The sequence below is a fragment of the Cyprinodon tularosa genome, unplaced genomic scaffold (genome assembly GCF_016077235.1).
Source record: "Cyprinodon tularosa strain WSP-4 unplaced genomic scaffold, ASM1607723v1 ctg215, whole genome shotgun sequence".
NCBI lineage: Eukaryota > Metazoa > Chordata > Actinopteri > Cyprinodontiformes > Cyprinodontidae > Cyprinodon > Cyprinodon tularosa.
The window spans coordinates 721965-749376 of NW_024038800.1; the positions used below are offsets into that span (position 1 = coordinate 721965).

At 38.7% G+C, this 27412-nt stretch overlaps 1 protein-coding gene across 1 annotated transcript; it reads left to right on the top strand.

Moving 5' to 3' along the window:
• The first annotated feature begins 1101 nt into the window (after positions 1–1101).
• Positions 1102–27129, top strand: LOC119784026 (tumor necrosis factor receptor superfamily member 19-like). Its single transcript, XM_038285853.1, has 10 exons — positions 1102–1314; positions 2259–2350; positions 3974–4087; positions 11322–11500; positions 11590–11675; positions 20767–20931; positions 23409–23537; positions 23673–23775; positions 24587–24849; positions 26413–27129. Exons 2-10 carry the CDS (start codon positions 2285–2287, stop codon positions 26415–26417), a joined length of 1110 nt encoding a protein of 369 aa, XP_038141781.1. The 5' UTR covers positions 1102–1314; positions 2259–2284; the 3' UTR covers positions 26418–27129.
• Positions 27130–27412: the final 283 nt, after the last annotated feature.

Below are 27412 nucleotides of genomic sequence, written 5' to 3' on the forward strand. Positions count from 1 at the left end.
AGCTGCCTGAAATAATCTGTTCCCCCTCCATAACAGGGGAAGAAATTAATTTACCTGCAAGTCTTTAACTGTGCTTATTCCCCTTACCACCGAGAACAAATCCTGTGGATTTGGTCATATTTACTCTTTATTTGCAAAAATTAAAGCGGGGGAACCATATATTTCAGCTGCCTGAAATAATCTGTTCCCCCTCCATAACAGGGGAAGAAATTAATTTACCTGCAAGTCTTTAACTGTGCTTATTCCTCTCACCACCAAGAACAAATCCTGCGGATTTGGTCATATTTACTCTTTATTTGCAAAAATTAAAGCGGGGGAACCATATATTTCAGCTGCCTGAAATAATCTGTTCCCCCCCTTTAATTTTTGCAAATAAAGAGTAAATATGTCCAAATCCGCAGGATTTGTTCTTGGTGGTGAGGGGAATAAGCACAGTTAAAGACTTGCAGGTAAATCAATTTCTTCCCCTGTTATGGAGGGGGAACAGATTATTTCAGGCAGCTGAAACATCCATTCTCTCCTCCCCTCCTCCCATATCTTTGGGAAATAAAGAGCAACTGTTTCCAATTTCTCTAAAATTGATATGTGTGATGTGATATACTGTAAATGTCCTTAATCCAGTAATCTGTCATATTTTACATTAGAAGGTGATTAACCAGAAATTCTTCTCTCATCTTCGCAGGACGTCTTAATTTGTGTGCCCTGCTATCAGCCAGTTTCCATTCTCTTATATCAGCAATGAAAAATTAAAAATACACTACGTGTTGTTGTGTTTGGTGACTGACGTTTATTTCTGTCAGGCTGAAGGGACAAAAGTTGGAGAAATACCGATTCTCTTGGCGTTTAAAAAAACAACACAAAACAGCGTAAGAGGACCTCGTTAATGTATTTATTTTACAATTTTTTAAAAAGAGCAACCGATTAAAATGGATGTTACAAAGTTGAGATGATTATATGAGCTGTTTTTAGCGAAAAATGATCAGGAGCGCCTTGAGAATGGTCAGATCCGCCTCTCTGGCTGCAATGCGCGCTCCCGACACAAGGGGAACAGATTTTCATGGGGAAACAGAATTTCTCACAAGACCGGCCCTCTCTCCCCGCCTTTGATCTGAGCTGGGGCTCCTGCCGCTGCAGCTCCGAGCTGTGCAGTGCAGTGCGGTGCGGTGCGTTGCGGTGCGGTGCAGGGGGCTGCTGCGCTGACATGGTAAGCGGACCGGTGAGACAACCAAGCATTTCGCCGGTCTGCTTTTCACCTTTTAGGATCTTTACCCAACAACCTGCTCGTTTTTTTTTTTTTTTTTTTTTTTAAATCAGGTAAGAAACGCAGCGAGCTTGGGACGTTCACGCTTCGTTCACTGACTACAAAAAGAGTTGGATTTAACAGATGCAAGCAAAAAGCTGCACTGTTTATCACTAAATTCACAGCTTGTTGTTTGTTTGTTTTTAATGCACATTAAAGGAGCTGCTGTTCAGGGGTTAATTCAAAACCATTTGAGTTCTATGATGTTTAGATACAAAACAACTAAGTTAGCTTTTAAATAAGTGGATATCATCTCAGATTCTTCAAAATTCCCTTTTTTTCTCCATCTGCAAAAACGTCCGAATGGTGCAGACCAAATGTTTATGTTTGCTTTATTTGTTCGGAAGTTTAGACTATCAATAGTCGTTATTTTGTCTAAATTGCCGAACATTTTGGGAGCAAATGTGATGCCTATAGTCGCTCTGCCATCAAGACTCTTTATAATCTCATCAAAAATGTCTCATACTTTAGTAAACTATTTATAATCGATAAGATATCGTTTATTAATGGATATAAAATTATCGGAAATCATGTTTTCTTTAAATAACTAAAATAATTAAACGGTATTCCGATGTATGTCATCAATCTTTCTCGGTGTAATTGTTTTTCTTTCTCTTTCAACCGAAAATAATTAAATAATTAATAGTTAAATTAATTTCTATTTTAATAAGAACTGGACATAAACAAAATGTTATTTTTAAGCATGTATATTATAAGGGAGTTAGTTATTTTAAGTGTCCCAGTTTCATGCAAATGCCTTTTTTTTTTCAAAGAAATTGACAGGAAAGTTCTTCAGATGTATTTGTTGATTATTTTTTCTGAAAACTCTACATCTATAATTGTAGAGGAAAAGTAATCTGTAGTGATTCCACTTTAAAAGACAAAACAGATTTCTAAAGGTTTTCCATGGAAACGGTCAAATAAGTCATTATCTAAAAAATGACATGTTGTGTTTCAGCTGGTCCCATTAAGTGGCCCATCAGGATGTTCTGGAAGCTTCAACAGAACCTTTCACTCCTGCTTACAGCACATGCCATCTATTCAGCTGTGGTGAGAACCCTTTCACGTATATGTGTTATTTTTAACAACATTTTGATCAGAATATGTTACTAATGATAGGAAAACATTGAGTGTAAACAGCACAGCTTTATAGTACCAAAACAAATATTTAAAACAAACTGTCCCTTATTTCTTTTGTTTAATTAGAAAAAAGATGGGTTGACCTACTAAAACTATCATTTTTTTTTACTAGGGTTACTACTAGAACTGAAATTTATTATTGAAATAATCGTCAACTAATTTAGTAATCCATTAATTGTTAACTGGAGTACTAATTAGAGGCTTTTAGCCCAGAGAACAATCCACTTAGAGCAGTAATGACCAATTTACAAAAATAGATAGATAGATAGATAGATAGATAGATAGATAGATAGATAGATAGATATACAATATACAATTTACAAAAATTCTATCATCTATCTATCTATCTATCTATCTATCTATCTATCTATCTATCTATCTATCTATCTATCTATCTATCTATCTATCTATCTATCTATCTATCTATCTATCTCTCTCTCATTATATATGTATTATATATTTTATGTATATATTGCATTTAAGATGAAAAGAACCTTCGTCTGTTGCTCTATCCAGAACTCCTCAAGAGTTTTAGTTTCACCTGGTTTGATGCTGTAAAAATCATCTTTAAGGAACCTTTTGCTGTCTGAATATTAATTGATTAAGCCCAAAAAAAAAAAATTTACTGCTAAATCAATTAGCAAAATAATCATTAGCTGCATGCTGAGTTACTACAGTTATAATAATGTTACCTGCAATGGATTTATACATATTTTGGTTGTGAAAATGCATTAGCCTGAAGTGTATTAGTCAGGGTACCTGGTCTGGTGACAAATGGTTGAGGTGGTTTTTATCTTTTTATCATTGTTTATCTTGGAAGCAAGAGATAAAATTTAATAGTCTCTATTAACCAGCTGATCAATGCACAGAAACATATATGGGTCTAACAAGGAGGCATCATGGACTGAGGTTTGACATCAGCACCCTGGTTAAAAAACATGGTTCCCTCAGTTGACTTTGGTGTTTTCTATTGCCAGAAGCATTTCTGAAAACTTTTCCTGAAAGCGACAAAAACGTAAAGTCGTCGTAGACAGGAGGGGGAGAGGCAACCCATTAGCGTATAACTGAAGTTTTCTCTGACATGTCATAACAATTCCACCATGCAGATAAAATCCATGACCACTTTTAAAAATCCTGATTAATTTGCGTAAACTGCAGATACTAACTTGAACCATGTGTCCTCCAGTGTTAAAAAGGAGACTGAGAACTCCCATCTGGGTGCACGCTGACATCCCCCCTATCTGCTGCACTTTTATGACTGTATCTGCTCCCCAGCCTCCCTGTTTCTCTGTTTCCTGTTCTGTTTCCAGCTATAAAGTTTTCCCCAGAGGTCTCATTAAGGTTTGATCTCATCACATCCCATATGTTTTAGACGTTACTAAGGAGTCAATAGTAAGGAGTTAGACCCCCTTGAATTATAATGAAACCAAGTGGTGTGTGGTTTGTTTTTGGTTTTGCTTTATCTGTGGTGGATAGAAGCTGTGATGAAACGCAGGAATCCCTAACTTTCACCAAATGTCTGTTTCCCTTCAGACTTGCGTGGGAGCCATGGAGGGGAGCAGAGAGTGCAGAGAGCAGGAGTACAAGGACCACTTCGGGAACTGCAAACCCTGCAAACAGTGCGACGCTGGGAAGGAGCTTTCGAAGGTTGGAGCACAACCGTATCCGAATATTTTTTTTCCTGCCCCATCAGCAAACTGATAGCAATCAGCTGTACGATCAGCAGGTGTTGGAGAAAACCGTTTAGCATTGCATGTCAGGAAAATCAAGCAACAATATTTATTGCTTCCTCCCTTTCATGTAGAGTGCAGTCAAACCGCTATTAACTCCTGTCCAACAATGTCGGCCCTTCTTTAATCAGTTACACCCATGCTTTTGACCTCCTCTAGCTGAATGGCTTCCATTGTCTTTCCCCATCGTGCCCGGTCCAACCCATTGTCTTCAACCTCTGAAGCAAGCCATGCCTAAGCTTGCTTCTCTCTACAGTCGTTTCCACCCCCTGAGCCTCAGCTTTCTATGAGCTTTGTACAAACAGGCCTCTGTAGTGTCAGTTAAGGCTAGAAAAAGACTTTTTCCTCTCTAGCAGCAGCGGTTGCGGTGCCTTCCCACCTTCACATGCAGATTCAGTGATGGGAAGCCAAATAAACAAGATTTACCAATATATGGATAACCTAAACTTTTTAAGAATTTGTCTCATTGAATTTACAGAAAGCAATGTGTGTTACTGAATAGACTAATACAAAGTAGTGTGTAATTGTTTAGTATAAAAAAATGGCTCACTATATTTAATTATTTTAGAAATAGATACCTCGAAAGGGTGGCATACTCAGCTCTACCTGATGCACCTTAAAAAGTTTAATGCAATCATTTGTTTTCAGAAGGGGTGTTCTTAGACCAAAAAATAGTTACCTTTGTATGATTTAATCTATGCATTAATTTTATGAAAGTTGTGAAAGACCCCCCTTTAAGGCATAGTGGGGGAAGCATCATGCTGTGGGCACGTTTTTCTTCAGCAGAGTTTGAAAAAGCTGGTGGGAAGATGCAGGTGAATACAAAAGCTGTAGGTTTTGGTTATAAAACTGGGGTGGGGGTTCACCTTCCAGAAGGAAAAGCAACCCTAAACAGCCATCAGATTTAACAAAACCTAAAATTGAATTTTAAAGACCCTCTTTATCCAAACTGACTGAGCTGAATGAAACATGCCCTGAAAAGCTGTAATTAAAAGATATTTCTCCGAAAGGAAATTACTGTGAGAAACAAATGCACACCACACTTTTCAGATTTTTATTCGTAAAGACTTTTTAAACCTTTCCTTCCATTAGATAATGAAACAGTATTTGTGCCAGACTATCTTATAAGGTCCAAACACAATAAAAAGTGTGGTAGTAATGAAATAAAACGTAAAGCTCAAAGGTTATCACTACTGTGTGTGCTGTAACTAGTAGACATCAAGAACGCCCTTACAAAACAAATTCTTTTAACATAACATTACATATACAGACACATAAAATCATAGCATAAGATTTTATACAGAAATAAATATGTTCTGAAAGAAAGCAAAGCAAAATGGGCATTACTCTATAATTTGCAGTATTAGTGTTTGGCTTAATACTAGGGAAGATTTTTGTAACAAATATACATTAGAAAAGGGAAAATTACTGATGAGAACCTCTCCCCTCTCAGTTTTACATCTTTTGAACACATTTAAGCCCTTTAATTTGACTTCACACTAACATGACCTGTGTATGCTTCAGTGGTCCTCCTGTTCCTCTGCCAGCTCAACAGGCGTGAGTGCAGCTCACCACCCTGGGGTTCTGGTTAATAATTGGCCGCCTCACTCTTTCTCTGAAGGTAGCAGGATGTCGACTCAAAAGAAAGAACATAGCCTGGGAGCGGGGCAAAGACTCTAAGAACTTGTGATCAGAGATCTGAGTAACGCTAAGAAACGACGGGGGTTTGACCCGGCGGGGAGGGAAACAGACTTCTGGAGTCCTCCTGTGCAGCTGCTATAGAGATTTCACAGGAATGTGGCCCCAGTTCGCTCTGGAAGTTTGCCTCTGGAAGCTGCTCTGACAAACATCAATTAGCACCGCCACGCTAACTGTTGCTCAAGGAACCACCCACACATAGCCCATTATAAGCAGTTACTCTTTCTCTCCCCGACACATATTTCATTCCAGCTTTCCTTCAGAGGCTAATACTCAGTCGGCTTTGGTCAAAGAAAGGCTTGTCAATCTTCCAACGGATTCTAGATGATGGCAGTTAGGGGAAAAAATAAATTAAAGTCAGGAACACATGTTTTTGATATATCAATGTTATTAAGCATGTAGTTAGAGGGTCATTTTTCCTTCAACAACAAACCCAAAGCAAAGAACCACTGAGTGCCACCAACTGAAAGGCATTACAGACGTCTATAAATCATAGAAACCATTCACTCTGTCTGTTTGGGTTTATGATTCTTCTGTCTAAAGTTGTTTGAAGGTGTTTTTAGAGCCTTCCCAAGCATAACGGAAAGTCTGATAGTGCTATGAGCTGGAGAGAAGCTCGCTCCAACTGACTTGGCAGTGTTTTCCATGTCGTTTCATCACAGGATCATATAACCGGCCACTCCCCCCCTCCCTTCTCCTCTTGTGATTCCCTCTTAATCTCAGAAATATCTTTGCGTCTGAACACGCATCAGGTCTCAGCCAGCTCGGCCCCCCGCTCCCCTCCACACGGCTGTTATGCTTGGCAGTCTCAGCCAAACAAGATCAGGAGATAGGACATGCAGGGGAACGTGATGCCAAGCATCTGCTTATTTTATTCTGTTTTCATAGTTTTTAAGGACCTGTAAAACTATTTCTAACTAGTAGATAAAAAAAAAACAAGTGTTTGTTTTCATCCATGTATGTTGATTGTGGGCAAATATCGATAACATCTTTTTGTATGTTTTTATTTTTCATCTATTGTTCCTTTAAAAAAAAATAATAGAAGAAAATCCAGCTTTTTTTAAATTGTCATCACACTGTCACAAGTACAAAGCAACAAAATTAACTTTCTGCATTTAACCAATCCCTTTGTGGAGCAGGGGAATGGTTAAGGGTCTTGCTCAGAGAGCCAGAGTGGCAGTCTGTGGCAGTGGGGCTTGAACTCAGAACCTCAGGATTCCAAACTCTATGCCCGAACCACTAGGCTGCCACTCCCCCCATTGCATTATGGGATATAAAACTAATTATTAAGATTTTTTGTTTTTGAAACTTGATCTTTAATCTCCAGAGGCTCTGTGCTACCCTCTCTGCTACAGCTGCTCCTTTAGCCAAAACATTGTGACTTTCTCAAAATAATGGGTTAGTTTCTCAAAATAAGCACTTGAGGAGCTTCAATTTGATATTCTGACATTTAATTTGGGATACAGCCATCTGCACATTCAATGAGGTCTCTTATTTGAGACAGATGCCATATATATGTTAACCATTTTACACTATAAATTGATTTTATTACCCAAATGGTAATGTTTCTGTCATTGAAATTAGTTTGTTTCCTACATTGGACTTCTATCTGATGTTGGGTATATGTCTGTAACTGCTGGTAATGTTCACAAACTTACAGTGTTCAAATGTTCCATTATACTAGAACCTACATAAAAAAAAAAAAAAAAATTATAAGATTTAGCTGGCCATAAAATGTGGCTTCTTTATCTTGCTTCTATGAAAACAAACTCAGAAGTTCGATTAAAGGAAATAAGCAGAGACATTACATAGAGACCAAAGGAACTCCACTCATTACTCTTATTAGTACTATTCCACAGCTATAGATGGCATGCTACTTGCACCATGTCTGTAAAGCAACCAATTGCAGGCTATCTAGCTGAGTAGGTGGCCTGATTAACTAAACAGCAAATATCATCTTGTTATACTTTGAGTTCATAACAAAAAACATAGCGACCTTAAAAGAAATAGCGGTGTCTTTTGTTAACAATCTAGTCTGTGACTATATTAGGTTCAGGACGTAGCTTTGTTCCTGTGCTCTGACCTGCTTGCATCTATGTGGCATGGACCCATCTTTCCATGTGGTGCCCCATGAACAGTACTGGTGCCAATGCCAGGCCTGGTGGAGATTAATTCTCCTGCATGAGGCCCCGTTCCTTCATGTGGAAATGGGTCACCAGACCCTGTCCCGCAGTCTCTCTTCTGCTTTCTTACAAGTCATTTTCAGTTGATAGACAGTATTATTGAAAATCAGGTTCATAGTAATTGTTTATGATCTTTTTTCCTACTTAATAAGCCATCCCTGCTCTCTCCCTTCCTCGTTGCCCTGCTCTGCCCTGCTGCATTGTAATGCCTTATATGGAGAGTTGAGAGGAACAGCTGCAATAGCCCCATCCAAGCTGGGCCACCTGGCCAAGTGTGGCTCAAGGTTTCAATGTCAGGCTCGCATGTGTTTGGCTGGAAGGACCGAATCCTTAATCCTCCCTTGCAGTGTCGTGGCAAGATCACATCTTTGCCTCCCACCTCCATTTTTATTTCGCTCCAAACCCAACTCCACCGTATCAGAGTCTTCTGCCCACATTCCAGCCAGAGTGCATGCCAGGCCAGTGAAACGGGACACGGGCGAAGAGAGACCAAAGGAGACGAGTCCTTTTTGAAGCTGACATTTACTTACATGATCTATGCCTGTCCTCCAGGATTTAGTTAGCAATATGGGGATCCTGGATTACAAGAGTACAGCTGCCACAGAGCTGATAATAAATGAACAATGCATGATGTTATTTCTGCAGTATCTTTTCACTCTGTGCAATGTACTGTGATATCAGCTGTCATGTAAATGTCTAACCGCTATCTAGGTCACCGGGCTGTAAACATGAATTTTAGAGATATAAATGTTTGGGTAGAGAGGTGCAAAGTAGATTAGATTTTCTACAAAATGCTACATTTTAGTTTTCCAACCACTTTTGGGTCCACATCTGGGGTTGGTGACACCAGGCCATCAGACAGACAATCTTTCACTTCTAGACTCCTGGGTACCCTCTCACTCTTGGCTTCAGCTCACATGATGCACGTCTTCTTTAGGATTTAGATCTTGAAAATGAAAGTGGTCATTGGAATGCTTTTTATTGTGCTAGAGCCTGGTTTCTGGAGTGGGTCAGGCTGGTGTGAACCTGTCTCAGACCTAATATTGGACCAGAGAGCTGTACCCTGACGCGGCATGGTTTATCCGGACCGTGGAGCTGTGTGCTTGCAGTGTGAAGGCGTTCTAGGCCAGTGTCCTAAAGCTGGAATAGATTAGATGACATAAGATTAAGTAGAAGACAATAAAGTTAGCATGAACACAAAACAAAATAGTTTTCAAATGTCTTGCAGGGTTAAGTGGAGTCGTTTATTTCTTCCATCAAGATCAACACAATAATGGATCAATAGCCTACTACCCAAAAAAAATAATCAGTTGCAATTAAGTGATGTGTTTTTGGCTGCCTTTTTTCAACTAGTGTTTTTTTTCTCAGAGATTCGTGTCATCTTTGATGGTGAGCACAGCTATTTCTTTTAAAAAAAATACTATACAGATGCTGTTCCAAAAATACTTTTATTAGACTCTAGTAGGCAGTTATATATTAGGCTTTAGTAGATGCATGAAAAACATGGGCTACTCATTCTGCCTTGTTTGTCACAGCTCCAGTTTAAACTTTGAAGCTTTTTTTTTTTAATATTTCCTCTTACCAATTTCCTTAGAAAGATCAACAGACATCAGCCTTCATCCTACCAATCCTAAGTAGTGATCATAATGTATTTAAAATCTGAAATAATGAGAGTTTTGTATGAACAATCAAATCTTAAAGACACTAGGAATGGATTGGCTGAGCTTTACTGCAATGGTCTCAATAAGCATGAGGTGAGGTAGACCTGTAACAAACGACAACATGGGCCAAAGGAACACGCAGAAAGTCAACCTTTTAAAGGATAATTAATAATAATTGGACTGTATTGATCAAACATTGGAGAAATTTACCTCTGTATTTAACCCATCTCCTTGGGGAGCAGTGGGGTACCATCATGGGGCGCCCCGGGAGTATTTGGGGGTTAAGGGTCTTGCTTAGAGAGCCCAAGTGGCAGTCTGTAGGAGTTGGTTTCAAACTCACAACCTCAGGATTCCAAGCTCTATGCCCTAACCACTAGGACACCACTCCCCATGCAAGGCTGCCACTCCCCAATAAGTTGAAAATGTGACAAGCTTTAAAGATTATTGGGTGATTTTAAAAACTTGAGAGAACAATATATGACGATTAAAAGATCCGGGACAGAACAGTCTTTGTTTTTTAGCGTATTCTCTCTAGCCACATCAGAATACGGTTTACAGTCGGATGCAATCGAGAGAGCGGCTTTGGTTTATTCACTGTGAAGAATGAGTAGTTTTAAATCTTTTTTTAAGTGAGAAAGTGCACTACAATAATACTAATAATAATAACTGAACTTTATTGATCTCATACTGGAGAAATCTACCTCTGCATTAAACCCATTCCCTTGGAGAGCAATGGGCTGCCCAGGGAACAGTGTGGGGTTTAAGGTCTTGCTCAGGGACCCACAGCGCAGGCTGTGGGGATCAAGCCAGGTACTTGAAAAACTTCTCAGAGCACAAGCGCACTGCTCTAACCACTAGGCCATCACCTCCCAATACAAAATGTCATCCATGTATTGCATTCATGCAGATTATGATCCTAGTTTGAAATATTATCTTGTAGTAGTTCCTAAGAAATGTTTATCACTGAAAAAAAAGTATGTTTTCTTAGTTTCTTTTAGACATTTTTTTCGTGGGATACCATAAACATATGGTAGTTGCTGTATTTTATGCTCAGGTGAACTAATACAGTAAGGTTAGCATTAGATCGTTCACACATGAAAGGGAAACTGGCCTTTATTCCTGCCCTTCCTCTAGTTGCAGACAAAACAGGCATTCACGTGCTTTTCTCTATCTACTTCTTTATAATCCCTGCCCTCTTCCTGAAGCACTTCCTTTGCTTGCTGGCCTCTCAATCATTGGGACCCTCACTGAGTCAGTGCGAAGTGGGAGTAGTTTAAAAACACAGCAATAAACCTGCGATAATACAACAGTGGGTGTTCCCTGAAGGCTTTATTATTCAAATGATTGGCCTCTCTGGGTCTTGCAGCGGAAGGCGACTCATTCATAGTGGGAGAGTCAGGGAGATTATTGCCTGTGTAAGATGGACTCTCAAAAGAGGCAGGCCATTGTTGGTGTCTAACCCAGCGGGCTAAGATCATTCTTTAATTTCAGGACCCCCAGGAGTTCACAATCAAACTCCCTTTCACCATCTGCACATCAGCCCAAATCAACCGACTCTCCCCCCCACCAGCTTCTTACTCTGTGTATTTTTCCCTGTTAATCCTCCCAGGAATGTGGCTTTGGTTATGGAGAGGATGCCCGGTGCGTGCCTTGCCGGAGCAGCCGCTTCAAAGAGGACCGGAGCCTGCAGAAGTGCAAACCCTGTCTGGACTGTGGCCTCATCAACCGCTACCAGAAGGGCAACTGCTCCACCACCAGCAACGCCGTGTGTGGCGACTGTCTACCGGGGTGAGAGAGCACTGTAACAACCACTCATATTTTACATACACATACAAAGATTTTTGTTTACTAAACATGCAACCTTGTATCTGCAACAGATTTTATAGGAAAACAAAATTAAGTGGATTCCAGGACATGGAGTGCATACCGTGTGGGGACCCTCCTCCTCCTTATGAACCCAATTGTAAGCACTTTTGCATTTTTTTTTTTGACCTCTTCTAACAGTTGGCCTAAAATGTTCCCATAAAACAGCCTTGCAGATCCGGAGAAGGAGATGTTTGAACATGAAACAACGGGGATACAAACATCTGAAAGCAAACATCACCATTACAGGCCTACTATTGAACTCCTTGCCAAATACTAGTAGAACCAAAATCCATCGCCACAACAAAGCCAACACACAGACACAGACTCAACATGCCAGCACAAGGTCTGCAAGAGTAACCAGAACCACAACTTTGGGAGGGTGGAGCAAGCCCTGTTTGACTCACTAAGTCCAACTGAGGCAGCCAGCTGTGCTATGCAGATTTAAAAAAGTGCTTGGATTAATAAGCTGGGGAGTTGAATACATTATTTTACAGTAATGATTGTATTGGCTTAAAACATGTCATTCATTCTGAGTGCTTAGTTTGGGTTCAATGTTAAAAAAACCTCTTTGTAAGCTTTTCTTACATTTCCTCCCATTAAAGCCAGAAACATCCAAGCTTTTTGTCAAATCAGAAACGGATTTGAATCAGAAGTAAACAGACATTTTTAAGCTTATCTGTAGTTGCCATGACCAGGATGACCTATGAGAATGTGCACAGGCATGGTCTTCAAATGTTTTTGCAAAAAGTATGCTTTGTATTGAAATTATACTCTCTGAAATCCATTGCAACCAACTACTCTCAGAAGTTACTTGATTAGTAAATATGAATCCAACTGTTCTTTAAAGACCGAAAGCTTGTTGCATACTCTGCAAGAACTGAGAAACTTGTTCTTGTTCTCAACGATGGCAAGAACTAGAAAAAAAGTTGGTTTTGCCTCTGAGTATTCATATTTCATGAGAAGCCCAGCTGACAAACTCATAGAAAGTCCGATCCTTTGTAGCTTACGTCACACCTCCAATAGAAAACACAACAGCAACACAATGGGAGAGGAGGGAATTTCTTGACACCGCAATCAGCCGATCAGTGCGTGGATTTACATACCTGAAATAATTTCTGAAAAAATCCTCTTGCTCTTTCCTACTTAATGCCCATCCAAATCCTGATCAATCACACTACTGTTTTTGAAGGAGAAAAGAGAGAGAAAGTTTCTGCAAAGGCATGTCTATATCAAACAGCGAGAACCCCAAAGACAAGGCTATGAGAACACCCAAAAGACTGAGAAAATTTATGAAGTTTATATCTGGGTTAGGTCATAAAGCAATATCCCATTCTTTGCACAGTACAATGGCGGTTTAATAGATCGTGTGGACATGCAAAGAGCAGGACACAACTGCAAACCTACCAAGAGATGGCCATCCACCAGATGTCTTCTGTTTTTGATCTGAGACAAAGTACAAACATTCAGTGAATTTACTGGTTTAAATAATAGCCTTTATGTAAACACAAGAATCTGAAAAGGATGTTACAATGTCCATACACCAAGTCCACATTCCAATAGGCTGCACATCCAATTAGCTGCTTCCTCCCGGCCAAGTGCAAATGTCTGATTTCAGGTTTCCAAATGAAACCAACAAGTATATGAACTTTTACCTTTGGTAATGTAGCGTGACTTCCTGCTGGCAGCAGCTGTTTCTAAGGATCGTTTTCTGGCGATATGAGGGTTGGAGTCAGAGGATATCTCATCGAAACATGTTGAGTCTTTGCACAAAATAATGAAGGTGTCATTGGATCGGCGGTTTGCTCTTTGATCTCGCCTCTTTATTGATGTGGGTCAGAAAAAGAAAACCTGGATGTGGACGCTGACCTTGAGACAACAGGCCTTCCTCTGTCTGCTCATTTGGCCATCTGTGCCGCTTCCCGTTTTGATACTGGAGGAGGCCTTTGAAACAAAATGACCATTGTGTCTGGGAACATAGCCGGTTAGCTCCTACAGGGATTCTCTGTGGAGTATTACCAAATGTTGAAAGTTGTGCCAGCCCCCCCTCCCAACTATCCACGCCTGTTATCTCGAAGGGGATGGTGAAAACTTAAAGGGCAGATCATTCTTATAAGCCAAACTGGCCCCGGGCAGCTGTGGAGCTGTGAGGGGGGAGGCAATGACTGTAAATCTTCACCCCCTCCTCCTCCTCCTCCTCCTCCTCCTCCTCCTCCTCCTCCTCCTCCTCCTCCTCCTCCTCCTCCTCCTCCTCCTCCTCCTCCTCCTCCTCCTCCTCCTCTTCTTTCTTTCTCTAACTTTTTTTCCCTGGTGGTTTTCTGGAGAACAGTTAAAATGAGGTTGTGTTTTATGGATTCCTCTTTAATGTGTTTCATCTGCTGGAGTACTTCCCTGTTCTGGTGGAGACCCATACTTATGTTTAGCAGCTTCCTGTACTGGCTTTATTACAGCAGCTTCAATTGGCCAGTTGGGAATTTTAAATGTTTTTCAGCTTGTTGAAAAGAGAAAAATGTATTTTAAATGAAACATGATTAATGCAATCCTATATAGAAAAACTGCAAATCAAAAGAACAAACATTAGTGCCCTATTTTAATGTGTTGAAACTAGTCTGATTTTTCTTTCCCATTAGAAATTGTAAAAATCTCTATTGGCCTGAAAACCTTCATTGGTATATATATTTATCCAAAACAGCTGAAGTGGCGGCCTGGTGGTTTGGACATAGAGCTTGGAATCCTGAGGTTCTGAGTTTGAACCCCACTGCCACTGTGGCAGTCTGTGGGAGTGCACACACAATGAATGCCCACTGCTCCCCAAGGGGATGGGTTAAATGCAAAGGTAAATTTCTCCAATATGAGGTCAATTAAGTTACCTTACACTTCAGGAGAGTAAAGGAGATATATATTTTTATAAAGACTTTTCAACCTGAACTTAATTTCCTACAGTGTGTAAAACACAGCTCGGGACCGCTTTTTCAGCAATCTCTGGGCCAAAGGTGGGGCATCTGGACAAGTGCATCTGAGGGCAACACATAGACATGCAACCATGCAAACACACTCACACCTAAGGGTTATTTAGAGTCACATAACAATCTAATAATCATGTTTTTTATTGTGGGAGGAAGTGGGAGTACCCAGGGAGAACTGCGGGGAGAACAGGCATACTCCATGTAGAAAGACCCTTGGCCCAGACCATCTGGATGTAAGGCAACCCTTACAGACTGCACAACCGTGCACCCCCAAAACACACATAAACATTGTTAATTAAATGATTCATAGAGATTTGTTTTTTTTTATCTTCCACATAACAAAATTTGGAACAAAGTCCCCAAATTTGAACAGTTTTGAGTACTTGATCTTTCCCCTAACGCACTCAGACCTAGAAACCATTTCATACTTTTGCAGAAATTTCACAACTCTGTTAAAAATCCTGATAAAAAAAAAAAAAAAAAATGACCTCCTGGATTTCAACTGTGCTTGGTTGGCGAAGGCTGTTCTAACAGAACCTGAACCGTGCTTACATTCAAGTTCATAAAGTCAGATCCTGGAAAAAACACAGGAAATCTTCCAGCTTAGCTGCATTTCATACCAGTGGCTTTAGTGTTTCAACCCACAGTCATGGAAGCTACTCAGATGCAGGCGTGTGGGATCATGATAGCTGCTGACTGCAGAACACTCTGTCCTGACTTTTCTCTTAGTCAACTATAAGAAATACCAAAATACCGCCTTACAGCCATTATCATATTCAGTAGTGCTATAGAAGAGAAAGGAATAATGGGCAAAAAAAAATCCTCTGAAGCATTTATTTTATTTTGCATTTTAAAAGTTCAAACAGAGCTGGAGAGAGAAATTTGTTTTTCTTATTTAAAATTGAATTATAAAAGTTGATTTCTGTATAATTACTTTAAAAATAGGAGACTGTTTCTCAGAGACTTGCATGAGATTTTAAATGTACAAAGAAGAACAGAATTTTTGCTGTTAAAAATTATATATTCATTACAGCTATAATAATTAAAATCTACATTTGTTATTTTGAGTGTAATACCCACACCTAAGCAAACATAAATAAATAATAAACCGTCTAAGTACTTTTTGTCCTTCTACTCTTCATACATTAACAGGACTAATACTGCACCTAAGCAGACAACCAGTTGATATCAGCGTGTTGTTTCTATTAAAAGAGGCCGTTCTTCTATATGTTTGCTGAAAGGAGAAGTAGTACATTAGATTTGAGAGTCTAAATTCATCTTTGCTGAATTTCTATACCTTTACTGTCAGAGTGTTTTGACAAAAGTGGGAAAGTAACTAGTTACATTTACGAAGTCAGATTTAACAAAGTCAGTGTTTGGCAAAAATATACTTTTAGGAATACTACCTTTGCTAGGAGTGTCCTTATACAACTTTTTCATTTACAATATGATACGATATTGCAGCTTTGAGAATATGCCGATACCAATATTGACCCGATAAGACGTTAGTGTGAATCATACCAGCTTCTAGCACCTATTTTATTTTGTAGAATGTTTGAAAAGGCTTGATCAAGTAACATTACTAAAACAAGGAAGAAAGGTCGACAGCTAAAGGTATAAAAACGGCTGACCCATGAAGAATTAACCAGAGCAACAGAAGCTTTTAACCGAAGTTCATTAGCATGAAAATATTGGAGATTTTAGATGCCAGACAATAAAATCCGATATATGATTTTTTACTAATATTCTACCGATATTTGATATTGATATCAGATCGGGACATCCCTAGCCTCTGCATCATACTTTTTACTTTTAGTTGAGTGATATCTGTTTAAATATCTTTCTTTAGGAAAACACTACACCACCCATTTTGAGCACTTTAACTGAAAAGCAAACAAGCTTATTTTTAAAAGAAGAGCTCAGAAAAAAGACCTATATTGTTCCTTTTTTTGTACATTAGCTAACTATATATGTGGTGAACCTACTGTGAGATTTAGAGGTCAAGTTAATGTACAGTAAGAGGTAAATATTGTCCCTGGAGGTACTTAACTGTGTTCTAACATGTATACATTACCTACTGTGACTGGTTTCAAAAGATGTTACAAAGGAAAAAAAGATCTGTAGAACTTTCTCTTCCGCCTAGTTTTCATCATTAATTTGTTTGAACAATTTTATTATAGTTTTTAAAACCGGAATGGACTCATAACTTTACATTTTGGCCTCCATTAGGAGTAGACTCTTACTATAGTAATATGATGAAGCAAATGGGAAAAGTGCAGCTTTGTGTCAGCTGCATGTAAGCAGTGTGCAGCAACAGGTGGGGGAGGGAACCTACTGCACTACTCCTGTCTCTCTTTCATCTATTAAAAAAACGACTTAAAGACATTTTGTCTTTTGTTATTTGTAGGTTTTTAATTCAGATCCTTAACAGGATTCACTGAAACTGCAGAGACTGAAGTCAAAGAGTCCTCCAAAGTGCAAAGAAGTGCTGCTTTTATTTGGGCTGTAAGTGGCGTTCCATAAAGGGAGAGCAGACAGAAGAGTCTGTGAAAGGCTGCGGTTTATTGGTCTGGTCTGGGTGGAGATAATATCAGCAGGTGAGGCCTGTTCAATGGAGCAGTGTTTATCTGTGTGTGCCGCAGCTGCCGGCGCTCCGATAACAGGCTGCTTTGTGTTGATGCTCACCTCGGAGGGGCTGGATCTGACCTTCACAATGAAGACCCAAGTTTAAACACTCTGGTCAGATGTCAGACACCACACAGGCATCCTGGGCTGGTTAACAGGCCATAAAACCACACTAACACACAGAGAAACAACACTAATTGACTTTAGGAGGACATTTTATGTTCTGCTTCTAAACGTTTTTGGCTGAAGGAATTCTTGACCTGATTCACTGTGATTGAATGTTTTTGCCAGAGCGGTTTATATTCTATTCTTCCATTTGACCAGGAGGATTGAGAGCAAACAAAAACTTATCAGCTTCACTGCAGCCAAAGCCTTTCAATACAAACACGCCTGTATAAACAGGAACTTATATAAACCAGCATGGTTTAAGCTGTGCCACGGTGTCTGTGCTTCACCAGTCGCTCTGGAATGCTCCAACATCTCATGCGCTTCTTCTCATATAACTCTAACCGATCCTTTGAGATTCAAAGCTCTGCTTTGGGTTTTATCATCTTTTTTTTCTCCCCTATTGAAGGAATGTTAGAAAACCCTTATCCCCTATCTGTCTGAAAGAGAAGAGGAAAAAAACTGCCCAGCACTAAAGCAATGTTTACACTGTGAAACAAAGAGCTCTTGAACGTGAAAAGGCTGATACTGGTCACCTTTATGATTAATATACTGAAAAGCAAATAGCGGAGCTGACTGAAAAAAAAAAAAAAAATCTCCTGAAACAAGAACTCATTCATTCTAGCTGCCATTCTCGTTGCTAACGGCTCTATTTGTTCCATATCCCGGCACACTCCCTGCCACTGATCGCTCTTTATTAACCCACGCCCAAAAAATCATACAGAGGGAGGGAAACTGTTTGATTTTTCAAACAGATCAGAGATAGCTGTGTGCAGCAATATGAATAAGACCTTAATAATCATTCCCGGTTAATAATTTTGAATGCCTAGGCATGCTACTGGTGATGAAATCTTGTGGAAATTTTGAATATTAAGAAAGTGGCTGATATGTGAGAAGTGATTCAGCAAAACTAAAAGGGTTTAAGGTTTCCCTGTCTGCCTGTAACCCTAATACTGTCTTCAGTAACAGCAGATAATAAATCCTTTAATCACGATATTGTGATATGGTGAAAAAATGTGTAGATTAACCCTCACTGGATACATTCAGAATGTCACATTTGCAGGTTTTTCTTTTAAATCATACATATTATTAATTAAATTCAGTTTACACTGCAAAAATGATCTAGAAATAAGTAAAAATTTCTTAAATTAAGTGTATTCATGCTTCATTTGAGTAGGTAAATGAAATAGTTTGCCAATGGAATGAGTAATTTTACTCTTAAAATATGATAATTAGATAATATGCACTTGAAATAAGACAATGCAATTGTGTTTTATTATTTTAAGTGTAAATTGTATTGTTCCATTGGCAAAATGTCTCGTTTAACTCCTCAATTCAAGAACAAATGCACTTATTTTAAGAAAAAATGACTTACCGGTATCTAGATTTAGATTTTTTGCAGTGTATGCATATAGTTCTAATTTACAACACATTTCAAAACACTTTACGGAGACATTCCAACCCAAAAATCAGATTGATATAAAGTTTTCTATCAAAGGAAACCCAGCTGATTGCATTGAACCATATGGTGCTTTTCCTTTAACCATCGAATTTCACAAATTTGTTAAATAGAAACACTACAAACACTTCGATGAGGAGTTTTTTTTTTCAGTTGTATCAAAATTCCTGTATCCTGCAAAACCTTAATCACATTTTGTCACGTGAATCGAGTCACATGATCTGCAACTGGACCTGCATTAAAAAGACGAAGAAGACGACCTGAAGTAGTTGGAGGATAACATGTTTACATCCACGGCTGCCATGTGGTTTTATTGTGTAAAAATGTAAAAAAGTGTAAAAATCTATTCAATTGCATCCAATGAGATCAGCCTGTGATTTTACTGGCTCTCCCATACTGTTGCTTATTTGCTATCATTTTAATTTTCCTTTTGTTTTGGCTGACTGTGGAATAATTTGTAGAAAGGAAATAAAAATGCTTGGGATGTATTTCATCAGAGTAAGAAACTGTAATTCACTGAACCCAGGATGAAATAAATATTTCAAGAAATAATCTGCAGGAACTTGTTTGCAGGGTAATTTTCCAATTAATTCTTTGTTAAAGATGTTTACAAACCAAAAAATAAATGTTTCTTTTCCTGGTCAGTTTTCTCCAGGTTAGTCTGACAACATGGCTTTATCCACACAACATGCTAAACATTGCTTAGTAGATTTCTTTTTTTTTTTTTTTTTTTACTGTTTTTCTAAAGATTCTTGAAGATATTCTTAGAAATAATAAATAAAAGGATGTTCCACCAGTCACTAATTTAAAGTGATTAAAAGGTCCATTTAAACCAGTAAAATACTGTAGATTTAAAGTTCAGCTTTTAGACTATTGGGATTTTTTCCTCATAGCAACCTAGAAACTCTTTAGTGAGTTCTCTTTATATTTTTACCATTAGATTTTATCTGACATCAGTATTGGTCCAATAGCAGAATATTTGTTAGATGAATCTATATTTGAAAAAACCCAAAAGCTATTTAAACACATTAATCTTTCTTTAATGTGTGAAACATGAAAAGAGTTGCACATAATGATCTTCCTAACATTAATTATCACCTGATTCGTCAAAACACAGCTGCACAATGTTTTGTGACTCTTAGCTCACCCTCTTTAGCTTTTGCTTAAATCTCTGCACTTTCATCTGCAAACTGAAAGAGGAGTCACTGGTGAAACCTGACTCTGAATGAGTCCTTGTGAAGTGGCGTTCTGTGATCTTTGTTTAAACTAACAACCGTCTCCGAAAACATTTAGAAGAATACACTTAACGAGGCGTCTGCTGTAACTCTGGACATTTCCATTTGATTAAATGATGATTATGTGTTGCAGAAACAATTAAGGAAAAAAACTAAAAAGAAGAAAAACCCAGCCTTATTGGTTCTACATTGTGATGTTTAGCCTTAAGCCCCAACGCTTCGTAGCTGTGCGAACATGTAAAATGAGCTGCATTCTTCAAGGCTTAATATGAATGTGTGTTAAGGGTCCCCGATGGCAGAAGCAAATGCAGACATAGTTTCCCCTCAGGTAGGATGAGAGATTTAATAAAGAAATGTGAGGGTTTTTCAAAAGCTGCCTTATTTCATATGCCTTTGGATGTGTGTTTGGCGGGGGGGGGGGGGGGGGGGGGGGGGGGTCTAGCAGTGTGTATAAATCATCTTCTGTAGAGAACAAGACAGAAGCAGTTAAAAGAGGGAATCCACCACAGGCGTTTTCTCTTTGAACTCCTCTGCTTCTTTCATTAAGCTTTAGCAAATGGGTGGCTGACCTGAGGCACGAAGCAACAGTTAATCTCATGTTTCCACATCGGCTTCATTAGATAACATTCATTTTGTGGCCCTCTGTTGTTTTTATCTCCTAAGTCGTATGGACGGTTGTTGCATTTTATGTGGGAAACTCCTTTTCTCCAGTCTTATCCCACCTGTGTGATCTCCTTGCAGGTAGCGGGCGTGTGAACCTGGTGCCTCTGCCCCCCGTGGTGACCAGTCCCCGGGATGTGGCCCTGGCTGCAGTCATCTGCAGCGCTCTGGCTACGGTCCTGCTGGCGCTGCTGGTTCTGTGCGTCATCTACTGCAAGAGGCAGCTGCTGGAGAAGAAACCCAGTGGTCAGTCAGGATGCTCTCACACTACATGTGTCATTTTCTTTTATCTAAATCCCTTCTTTATTAATTTGTACGGAAGAGGATTAGGGCCACTGAAAAAACAAAACAAAAAGTTAACTGATTTTTAAATTTTATTCTGACTTTAATCTCAGAATTCTGACTTTAATCTCAGAATTTTGACTGAATTCTGATAAAAAAAAAAGTCATAATTCTGAGATTAAAGTCATAATTCTGAGAATAAAGTCAGAATTCTGAGATTAAAGTCATAATTCTGAGAATAAAGTCAGAATTCTGAGAAAAAAGTCTGAATTCTGAGAAAAAAGTCTGAATTCTGAGAAAAAAGTGTGAATTCTGAGATTAAAGTCAGAATTCTGAGAAAAAAGTCAGAATTCTGAGATTAAAGTCCGAATTCTGAGAAAAAAGTCAGAAAAGTCAGAATGGTAAGAGTGAAATTCTAAGATGATAAAAACTAAAAAAAAGGGTTAAAACTAAGATACCAGGTCATTAAAAAGCGGAGTGAAAATGATCATATTTGAAAATATTGTGAAATGCATCTTAAATAACCTTGAATGAAGTTAAATCCTGGTTTACACTTTTTTTATTACTACTATAGATAAACACAATTATTTAAGTTAATATAAGAATTCAACAAAACTACAAGTATAATGAGCTCATTAAAAGGTTGCGGTAAGAATAATGGCAAGGCAAATTTATTTGTAAAGCACAATTCAGTACAAAGACAATGCAAAGTGCTTTACATGATTAAAATACAGGAAGATAAAATAGAATCAAAGCAAGTAGGAAAAAAAATAAAATAAAAAAAATGCAGAAACAAAAAAGAATATTAAAAACAGTTGGACTAAAGAAAATATGTTTTAGTGTAACTGTTTAACTAGAACAGTCGAAGGCAATCCTAAACAAATGTGTTTTTAGTCTTGATTTAAAGGAACTCAGGCTTTCCGGATTTTTACAGTTTTCTGGAAGTTTGTTCCAGATAAGTGGAGCATAGGAACTAAATGCTGCTTCTCCATGTTTAGTTCTGGTTCTAGGTATGCAGAGCAGGCTGGAGCCAGAAGACCTGAGTGGTCTGGAGGGTTGATACACTGATAGCAAGCCTGTGATGTATTTAGGTGCTAAGCCATTCAGAGATTTATAGACTAACAGAAGTATTTTAAAGTCTATTCTCTGAGATACAGGGAGCCAGAGTAAGGACTTTAGAACCGTGGTGATGTGCTCTACTTTCTTAGTCTTAGTGAGGACACGGGCAGCAGCGTTCTGGATCAGCTGCAGCTGCCTGATCCACTTTTTAGGCAGACCTGTGAAAACACTGTTGCAAGAATAATGATCTAAATAAATTGGAGAAAACTATTAGACAAATCAAACAAATAGATCTTACTTTGACTTTCTGCTTTCTGAATGAAAGCTTTTCCATAACCAAATAAAACTGTCTTTGTAGGATTTTATTTTTCTTTAAGTTATCATCTTTTTCGTGCATGTCTCAAAAGATCTGATAGATTTAGAATCTTTGATAAAAGCAGATCTGATAAAAACACGTCCATGTTCTTCCACAGTCATTTAAAGTATTGATTTTTAATTATACAGATGGACAGCACAGAAACTCCTATCTCTAACTCTCTTTTTAAGTTTTTGCTGCCGAACTTTGAGGTAGTTTTAGGCTTTAGTGTTTCTAGGAAGATCTCGACTATAAGTTATAAGAACAAGTACTGGACTCTCTGCACGGACTCTGAGAAACTCATTCTGGTGATGTTCTTTAGGTAGTTTATTCTAAGATGTATTTATTTAAAAAAAGGAATGGTTAAGACCTGGAAATGAAGCTTCACTGCTGCCTGAACTTGACTTCAGTTCTTCTTTTGTTAACCTCCCAAACTGGGAGCTGAGCGAAGCTTTATTAAACGACTCCGCATATTTGTGGAAACTTGTTTAATGAGTTGCATTTGTGAGGCTAGAAGTGATTAAGCCTGTGAAATATCCCGAGGCGACAAATTAATGACATCATGTGTCCCCGATGAGCATGTCGGGAGGAACAAGTAGTAGCACAAGTTATCAAGGCGGTGCCACTCAGCTTTTCTTTTTTCTTTTTCTGCCGCTTTCATAAAGATTGCTTCAGTTAAATGTCTTGTCAGTAATTTCCCTCGGTTGAAATATTCAGCAGAGCTGGCACAAGATGTTCAACTGTTGTCATTTCAAATCATATGAAGTACTTATCAGCCTCATTACCATGACGCTAGTTAGGCTTGACAGTAAAATCTGATTATATAACAACTTTGATGTGTTGATATGATCAGTAGAAATTTAAAGGCTGCAACTAATTGAGGTAATAATGTAGATCTGATGCTTTACGGATCAGTTGATGGTGATTTATACCTGAAGTCAGTGGAAGTATTTGTGTTTTTCTTATTCCCTGTCTACTTGGTCATGGAAGATCGTCATGTTTTTGTTTTGTTTTTTTTTTACTTCAGCTGCTTCGCTGAGATCACAGGACTGTCCCTATAGCGGGGCGGAGCTTTCCTGTCTGGACGCACGCTGGCTCCACGACTTCCCCCAGAGAACCTGCTGCCAGTGTCACATGGACCCCGGACACCACTGTGGTGCGTTTAGATTCAGTCAGTAAAGTCAAAACTAGGTCTCCATCTTGAATTTAAACCAAAAGATGGATTATAAAGATGTAACATTTTTGTTTATAAAGCTGCATCTCCGTGCGCGTATGTCTGTGTGTGATTTAGGTCCGGTCCACCTGATCCCCTCTCTGTGCTGTGATGAGAGCTGCAGTTTGGGCCATAGCCAGAACATCAGTCCTTTCCAGTCACAGATGAGCCTTAGTGACGTGTAAGCAGAGCTGCAGCACACCTTTTCAAGGACATGCAGAGCTTTTATGCACAGAATATCGAATTATCAGTGTAAATTTAGAAAGAAATTGAATATTTCTGAATGAGGAATAACATGAATACCATAATTATATAATAATTGATGCGTATATAAAGGCAGAACTTATGGGTGATAAGATGCCCTAAATTTCTCTAAATTAAAAACTTAAACTTAAAAACTTAAATTTCTCTAAATTATCAATAGAAATTGAATAACAGCTGATCTGTACATTTGTTAGAAATGCACCAATCAGAGCTCTGGAGATAATTTCTCTTTTTTTATTGCTGTTCAGTTTATTATTTAAAAATTAACTCTTAAAAAGTCTTGTTCCTGTTTGGTCTTAGGCATAGCGCATTTACTGACAGGAAAAGGATTGGAAATTTGACTTGCCAGTCAAGGATCAGGAAAAATGGATAAAGCCATGCAGACAGCAGCAGATTGCTTAGTGGGACTCTAATATTAGCAGTATAATTTAACCTTAGGAATTAAAGTAAACAGGACACATCCCAAAAAAAGGTTTTATTTTAATCCATTGATTCAAGTTTGCATAGGTCTCTTCATGTTTGTTGACTTTTGCAGTCAGAGTTGTTCTGTTTAAGCCCTGCTTCTGTTAAGACTTGCAGGATGACTCTGAACCAGTTTACCTCCTGAACTGTTTCATTCTTCCTTTTTCTTTTCATCAAGCTGCTGTTGTCGAATGAAGCGCAGACATCAGGAAGAAGCAGGAGAAAATTCACATGGTTTTAAAGTTTGTTTTCTCTTTATTTTACAGAAATACACACCTGTATGATGAAGATCCTCCGATGTGGCAGGAAGGCCACACAGAACCCGAGTGCGTGGGAGGCGATGGGATGACAGGAAGCGTTGAGCCTCCTGAATACGCAGAGCTTCCTCACTGTGGGGTCGACCCAGCAGAAGGAAGTGGGGAGGGAGGGGCGGAAAAGGAAGGATTGGGGGGGTATTCATGTGAAAGGAGGAGGGAGGACACTGTGACTGATGCACTTCTTCCCAAACAACAAGGTCAAACGCAGGAAGGTGAGCGGTTTTTTTTTCTCACACAGCCAGTGATGATAATGGAAATATTCAGGATTTAATTCATTCTAAGATGTTGGTCCTAATCTGCCTTGTTTTGAACATTTTTTTAATAATTGACAAGATATGAACAAATTTAGAGGATTTTCTGTTTTATCATTTTGTTTTGTGATGCACAGCTGCTTCACTTGGATGATATCTTGTGATTCATATTTTGAAGAGCTCCTATGCATAACACCCCCGTATATACATATTTATATTCCATTCCAAAAAAAGTAAAAAAGATAAATAAAAAAAAACACTGAACTTTGTTTTCCAAGTTATAAGATGTTTTTCTCTCTGAAAAACTCAAAAAGATTTTCTGCAAACACAAAATCCCAGTACATTTCAAACCAAACCAGAACCTAAGACAGAGGCTAGTGCATCCTAAAGACAAAACCCCCAGTTTTGCAGTTTGATGCAGTGAGGAATGCTCTGATCGTTAAACTGGAGAAACCAAACAACGTCTCCACAGACGCATGGCCCAACACAGGGGAGCTACATCCTCCGGACAAGACTCGCCTGTACATCTATAACTTATGGACAAAAGACATTCTTTTGAGGACCAGAATGTTCACATTTTGGACAAAGAAGACACGTGGTTTGAGAGGGGTGTGAATGAAGCCATCTACGTTAAGAGAGAAAAAACAACCTTAAACAGAGGGGGTGGACTCAGGTTTCAGCTTTCAAAAACCTACAACGCAGCGATAGAGTTGATCCCTTCCCACTATCATCTCAATCCTCATTGCAATGCAGGAGACCAAAATATTGACCCTAATGATTCTCCCTTTTCAGAGACATAGACCAGTATCTTTTATTGCAGGCTAACAAAGACCTCAACGGCTCCCCATTCTTAATTTGCATGTTTTCTAAGACCAAAACAAGGCTTTGTTGGAATACTCTATGAAGCTTGGAACTTAACGTTAATTCCGACATTTTGACTTGAAAAAGCTTTCTGGATGGAAAGGGAAACTTCAAACTTGGAAAACAAAGTCCAGTGGTTTGTTTTTTAACTTCTTTTGGAACGACTATGACCTGGATGACTGAGAATCTTCATCACAATATTTATATTCTATAAAAAAAGAAACATGCTGTGTCAAAATTTAAGTTTTGACAAACATTTTTAACCAATTTAACCATTTATTTCTCACTAATAGATGTTTTGTTACTATACTCTAAGAGGTGAATTTTTAATTTTTCTTCAGGCTTTTTTTCCATCTGTATCAGTCAGAAGATAACTGTTACTGAATAACAATAATGCACCTAAGGACAATTCATTATAGGAAAACACATTAATCCCATGAATACCTCATACGTTAATGAGGACACATGTGTCAGCTCTTCTTTTACAAACCAGTATGCAGCTTTGTGTGTCCATGATGACCAGCCAGTAAAAGAAACCGGAGACAGCTGCAGCTCTTTGATGCAGTCCACAGGATCCTGTTTTAAATCAGCTCCCTGCTGCCTCAGGACAGATATGTTACTAATGGCTGCATGTGTGCTCTCCTCTTCCTGCTCTCTACCCAGGGTGATGCAGACTTCTTTGCCTTGAACCACCCCAGACTCAGCAACAGCCACGGATTCCTACCTAGCCTCCCCGCACACACAGACACAGGAGCGGTCGCTCCGTCTCCTTGACCTGAGAGCCCCTCTGCGGTCCAAACAGAACCTGCGCATGAATCCCCAAAGGAGCGCTGCCTGTTTAGGGATAAAAACACTAAAAACACACTGAGAATGTGAACTCGATGGCCCACAGGGTTGGATCATATGAAGTTTAAAACGATGCGACTTTTAAAACGTGAAGCAGAATCAAATCTGGGAATGTCTTGCATCTGCACATGTAGGAGAACCTGACCTGTACCGCTGGTCTGTTAATGGATGTTATGAAGCTTTTGTGTGGAAAAGTTGGAGGAAATGTGTTATAAGTGGAAAAGTTGCACATGAAAGACAATCTTGATCGTTACGAGGAATGTCTGGGTGATAAATCCCCTGTAGATACTGTAAAATATTAAACAGGTCAATATTTTTGCTATGGACAGTAGACTTGATGACGGCACGTTTGCCTTTCTCTCCTCCATTATAGTGTTGTCGGTTGTGAAAGTTCACGTCTGTGTATCGATGTAAATAAACCACCTAAAACAAGATGACACACTTTATTAGCTTTCATTTCTTTCAAATGAAAAACATGTGAAAGAGCAGATTTTGACTGTGAATTTACTTCAATAAAAGCTTCATCTTTAAAACCTCATCTTACTTCTGAACATTCCTCTCTACACTGGAAAAGAATCGAAATCTAGAGAAGTAATTTTTTCTTAAAATAAGTGTTTTTGTTCTTGAATTGAGGAGGTAAAAGAGAGATCTTGCCAATGGAACAAGACAATTTACATTTAAAATAAGAAAATATTTCAAGTGCATATTATCTAATTATCTTATACCAAGAGTTAAAATACTCATTCCATTAGCAAACTATCTCATTTACCTACTTAAATTAAAGGTGAATATACTTATTTTAAGAAATTTTTGCTCA